The 6,169-nt window shown below is 36.7% G+C and overlaps 1 protein-coding gene across 1 annotated transcript; it reads left to right on the top strand.

The window, feature by feature from the left end:
• The first annotated feature begins 885 nt into the window (after window positions 1-885).
• Window positions 886-5,743, top strand: LOC311080829 (uncharacterized protein). The gene is made up of 5 exons (XM_084110979.1): window positions 886-1,156; window positions 4,149-4,448; window positions 4,527-4,651; window positions 5,316-5,422; window positions 5,506-5,743. The coding sequence occupies exons 1-5, from the start codon at window positions 1,003-1,005 to the stop codon at window positions 5,627-5,629; spliced, it is 810 nt and encodes a 269-aa protein (XP_083967105.1). The 5' UTR covers window positions 886-1,002; the 3' UTR covers window positions 5,630-5,743.
• The last annotated feature ends 426 nt before the right edge of the window (window positions 5,744-6,169 follow it).

Here is a 6,169-nt window from a genome sequence, read left to right as displayed (position 1 = left end):
GTAATGTGGTCACTATAATTATACGGTTTAAAATTGAAAAATCTGTATTGCTAAATACTTTATAGTAATTTTTATTGATTTACTTCACGGATGGTTCTAAACGTATAAGGCCTGGAAGACACTAGGTGGTTTTCAAATCTTAACTGATTTAAAAGGGCACATATCATGAAAATCTGACTTTTTCCGTGTTTAAATGACATAATCAGGTCCCCGGTGCATCTACCAACCCAGAAAACATGAAGTGACAACCCAGTAACTTTTATTCTGTGATTATTTTAATTCCTTTTGTAAAGCACTTTGAATTGCCATAGTGTATGAAATTTGCTATATAAATAAACTTGCCTTGCATTATATTTTATGTAATGAAGCAGTATTTATAAATAATTGATCAATGCACATCAAATTTAAAAGTCAAAGTCATCAACTTCCCCTCCCTCTTGCAATGACATCTCTTCTCTGATGACGTGTTTACTGGTGCAACCTCCCAGCAAGCAATAGCCGTCATTTCACCGTCTCGGCTAACCATAGAACCGATAGTCCGGCTATGAGTGACACACTTCTAGACAAAATAACCATGAATTTGGTTACATGTCGTTTTTACCAAAATAACTTGTGAGATGTATGATATTCCATCATGTAAGCAAAGTCAACAGTGATTAAATGTTAAATTGACGTCTGTTAAATTTTCACTGACAGCCCAAATTTTGCCTTGTTTTAGCCTAGACGTCAGGGCTGTGTTTGGACGGCTATTAGATGTCTTTTAAACACAAAATTGATTGCTGGGCTGTCACTCACATGGCTGAGTTTCACATATACATACGAAAAGGGAAGAAAAGACTATCACAACTTCTGCTTCATGTCAACTTTAAGGGTCTGATGGCACTTTTTTTTTTCTTCACACATTGACCACAAGCTTGTTTGCCACTAGCTTTAAAAAGAAGACGAGTGCTGATTACATCTAAAAAAACAAGGAACAATATCATTTAATGTTAAAGAGAAGAAATGTCTGATAGTATTTATGATGATGTGATTGGGACTGAGTCTGAGGGAAGGCCGACAGAGAGACTGGAGATGACAGTGGAAATCTATGAGAGTGCAGAGAGAGATCATGACTTCAGGACAGAGACAAACACACATCAACCACTTCAGCGTTCAGGTAATCACATTACTTTGATAGAAACATCACAGTCTGCACATATTCAGTCATCTAATGTCATGATTGTGGTGTTCAGAAAGTGATTGTGTGAAGATCAGAAGCTCAATAGCAGCTACAGTGTGTTTGGTTCTACTTTTTGTTCTTCTGATGCTATTACTGGATTTAATTTCTAACCGTTTGTATTTAAAAACAGAGCAACATGTTTACTCAGCTTGTGTGTTTTAGTTAGGATGGTCATAAATCTGATATCTGAAATGATTTTATGAACTGAACTGTAACCTGATAACATTGAACACAACTGAAGCACAGCGTCAGTCTATTGTTTGCCCTTTATTGATGAAGTGAACCTCAGGTGAGGTCAGGTGTATTTGAGTGTCAGAAAAACTGCACAGATACAGCCAGCATTAGTTTGGTGTTATCATGATGGTTTTAGGGAAGACCTGATGCCTTCATAATTATGTTCATGAGAATGCTGCTCTATCTTTGTGTTGGTGGAGAAACTGAGAAAACACAGATCATAAAAATTGATCTTAGCCTTGACTTTAGTGCTGTTAGTCACAATCCTCACACTGTAAATTATTTGGCCGTACATTTACAGTAAATTACTGGCTACTAGTTGAATTGGTTTCGCAGGAAGTTACTGTATCATTTGTATCGATTTTCATCGCATTTGTGTAATATAGCAGTGTGATCCTGTAGAATCATTGTAGTGTGCTCCTGTAGAATTACTGTATTTAACTGTGAAGATACAGTTAATGCCATCGGATTACTGTAATTTAGCAGTATTCTTCTGTAGAATTACTGTATTTAACTGTGAAGATACAGTTAATGCCATCGGATTACTGTAATTTAGCAGTATTCTTCTGTAGAATTACTGTTTTTAACTGTGAAGTAACAGTTAATGCCAACTCACAAAGCAGTGCGTGCTTACCGTTTTGAATATCAAACACTTACTTTATTCCACTCCGCTCATGTTAATATTGAAATATTCGCCAAGGAACACTCAGGTAAGCTGATGTAACATTAGAACAACCTTCTATCTTTACCGTTTTTACTTCTTTGCTCGCTGTTTTGCTATTATTCTCGTGATGAACAGCCAATTAGAGTTCTCTCTCTCACCGACGGCCCGACACCGATTCAACATGCCAAATCGGCCGAAAAAAGCAGAGGAGGACCAATTTCAGCTGACGGTGCGGAACACACTGAGAAAACTTAGTTGAGCTAAGCTCGAGTTCACCCAGATACACTTAACCTTATTAGCTTAAAGATTATATGGGCAAACGAACTTGTGAACTGTCATAATGCCTACATTAAAGTTACAGTCTGTAAGGATGACAGCAAGTTGTCGAAATAGGTACTGCAGTCCAAATTCAAAATATTGGAGATTCCCCCGGTTTCCCCCGGCCCCTCCTCCTCAGACTCAACACTCATGTGGGTTGCCAGTTTGAGAACACACAATAGAAACAGGCACAACTGACAATGAAAGCTGAGGAGACTTGCAAACTGTAACTTGATGAGTTGATTTATCTGCGTTTTATTATGCTCTCATTCATTGAGATTTTTAGATAGGGATTTTTAGGTCGGGTAGAATCTACAATCTCTGACCCAGTTTGTTTGTTCGTTTCCAATACTCTGTGTTTCCTGCCAACTGGCATCCCAGGGTGTCGAAATACTATTAAGGTGAACCGGCAGTGGGCGAGATCACACAGACCAGAACAAAAAATAGACATTCCAACACGGAATGGGTTAAAAAATAAGTAAAATAACTGGCTGTAGAAGTGTTTTTCAGAGAAACGAGTACAGTATGTGAACTCAGCATGCTTCCTAAATATCTGCAAACATATTGTGGTATTGTTATGCTTTAGTAGAGTGAACAATTACATACAGCACATTTAAGGCCACAGCTTACCTTACAACTTTATTTCCCAGTGCTCACCACAGAAAAATGCTAACGTTGTTAGTACTAAGAAAAGCTATAGTTAACACATAATGACCAATGTTTTCTAAATGAGTATCCAAAGAAATTTCCGACGGTGTTTCTAATGTCTCACAGTTTGCTTTAACACTAAAACCAACATCTTTAAATTTGCATGATCAAACCTACGTGAATACGTTAACTGCTAACAACATAACCTACAACTAACGCTATTTGGTTAATACTTTTAAAATACATGCACTATCATATTGTTTAATTGAGCAAATTTTGCCATTTTAACACTTACCGCTGAATCCATCAGATGAGACCATAGAGGAGACGAGAGAGCTCAATGACACAGTGTTCGCAAAAGACTGAATTTACAGGGAACATAGGGCCTAATTTTCAAAATTTTCAGTAAAATAAAAAAATTCTTAGAAATGTGGGAACATAGGGTTGACCCTGTGGTACACAAATGAAAATGTTTTGAAGATTTCTTGAGATTAAAAAAACCTTTTAAAAGTATCATCAAATACTGTATGACCATATGACCTGGGGGTTTATTCCGAGTCTTCTGTAGTCATATGATATGTTTGTGTGAAGAACAATCTGAAATTCAAGTTGTTGTTTATTGATCAACTTCTCCAGTGAGCTGTTAAACGATGCAACTGAATAAGAGTCACCCTGAAAATGTGTTAACTTGAACCCGGCTACTACATCTAACCACACTACCACATCTAACCACACTACCACATTGGTGCCTTTTAGCAAGAGCTTTTCCCGTATTATCAGACAGGAAGTCACATGCTCTTGTACTTTGTCACTTATTGGCCTCATTTACTAAATTTAGAGTCACATATAGCAGAGGACTACAGAGTAGAAACACATGCAAATTCATTGGTATTATTTCCATGACCAAGCGAACAAAAATGTCTCAGCCTGTTTATGGCAATATAAACACTGGTGGAACACAAGATCTGGACAGAGGCACTCAGAGAAACCATAGAGGTACAAATACAACACACCATTAGGAAATTAATAAAACCTTTATCATTATTTTCTTTACTTTATTTTCAGGAAGTGATTGTGTGAAGACCAGAAGCTCCAGAGCAGCTCCAGTGTGTTTGGTGCTTCTGTGTGTTCTTCTGCTGACTGCAGTCATAGTGCTGTGTGTCCACATCCATACCAAGAGCACAAACTACACAGAAGAGAGACAACAGTTACTAAACATGATTACCAACCTCACAGAGGAGAGAGACCAGCTACTAAACAAGGACATAACCTTGACAAATGTAACCAAGAACAATTACCAGACTAATGAAAGAGATCAGTTCAATCAGGAGAGAAATGAACTGTGGAAGATGCTCAGTGAAATGGGTAATGTTAAACTATAATGTTTCCATAATTCAGTACCAGTGGTAAAAGTGCTAGTGGATGATCTGGTTCTGTTTACAGATGGATGTATTTATCAATCCAGTTTTTACTATATGTCTTCTGAGAAGAAGAGCTGGTCTGAGAGCAGAAGATACTGTACAGAGAGAGGAGCTGATCTGATCATCGTAAACAACAGAGAGAAAGAAGTCAGTGAAACATAGATTGACCACCGAAGGTTGTGCTGCACTCTTACAGTGTGACCACTCAGAAACACAGGCGTTAAAGAGTTAATTCACTCAAAAACTCTGTCATCAATTCCTCAACCTCCTCTTTTCAAACCCATAAGACTTTGTTCTTCCTCAGAAAACAAATGAAAGATATTTTTAATGGAATCTGAATGTTTTCTGTCTCTCCATTGAAAGTGTATTCACCCAAAACTCTGACGGTTCAAAATGCTCATCGAACATACGTAGAGATCAACCGTTCTTGCTTGATGCATGAGAACAATGTTGCTCTATGTTTGTTCGCTGATGAAAGTTTATATGTGAATAAAAGCCTACATTAAATCTGTTCATCATATAAGGTGATCGTATCTCTTCAGAACACTTGGATTAAACGGCTCAATTTATATGGATTTCTTTTACAAAGTCTTTGTGAACTTTTTTAAGCATCAGAGTTTTGGGTGAATAGACTGTTAATGGAAGGACAGAAATCTCTCAGATTTCATTAAAAATATCTTTATTTGTGTACCGAAGATGAATGAAAGTTTTATGGAGCTGGAACAACATGAGTGTGAGGAACTGATGATAGCATTGTTCATATTTAGGTGAACTAACCCTTTAAATGTAGTTTCCTTGTTGGTTCTACTAGGAGTTTGTAAAGAAGATGACTGGAAAAACTGCAGTCTGGATGGGTCTGACTGACAGTGATGAGGAGGGCAGATGGACATGGGTTGATGGCAGCACACTGACCTCTGGGTGAGAAATCACTGAACTGATTATTCTCTAATAAATGATCATATCTCACAGTCTGAACATCTAATGCTGATCTGTTGATGCAGGTCCTGGAAGTTTGGAGAACCAAATGGACATAAAAAAGAGAACTGTGCTGTGTTATTTCCATCAGGGTGGTGTGATTATCGATGTGAAAATGCTTTTAAATGTATCTGTGTGAAAAATATTTAAAAAAAGAGTAATTAAATATATTTTAATCACAGCCGTAACAACATGTGAACTGTGTTGTAACTGAGTCAAGTTTCTCAATATTTCCCCATAGTTGTAAATAATGACAGTCACTACTTTATAGTGACAGTGTGTAAAGTTCTCAATATATATATATAAAATATATAATATATATTTTATATATATAAAACATGATGACATCTTATCACAATAAATACATTATTTATTAACGTATTTAATAAATGAGTCCAAACACAGAGTTCAGTCAAATATAACCAACAGTAGCTTGAACCCAGACCACAAAACGATTAGCTTTGATGGAAGACTGAAGATTAAACCTTTAGATGACACACAGCTCATATGCTGAAGATTGACCAGATCAAAACAGTGATGGACTAGTTAAAGGGGTCATGACAAATCAAATCAGCCCTGATCTTTTGACTTAAAAGAGGTCTTTGTACTATTAAAGGGGTCATATAATGCCATTTTTGTACAAGCTAATATGATTCTTTAGGGTCTAAATTAAAAGTTTGTAATATACTT

Source organism: Abramis brama (assembly GCF_963993115.1).
Source record: "Abramis brama genome assembly, chromosome: 4".
NCBI lineage: Eukaryota > Metazoa > Chordata > Actinopteri > Cypriniformes > Leuciscidae > Abramis > Abramis brama.
The sequence above is the reverse complement of the archived record's forward strand: the minus strand, read 5'-3'. Positions and strand labels throughout refer to the sequence as shown.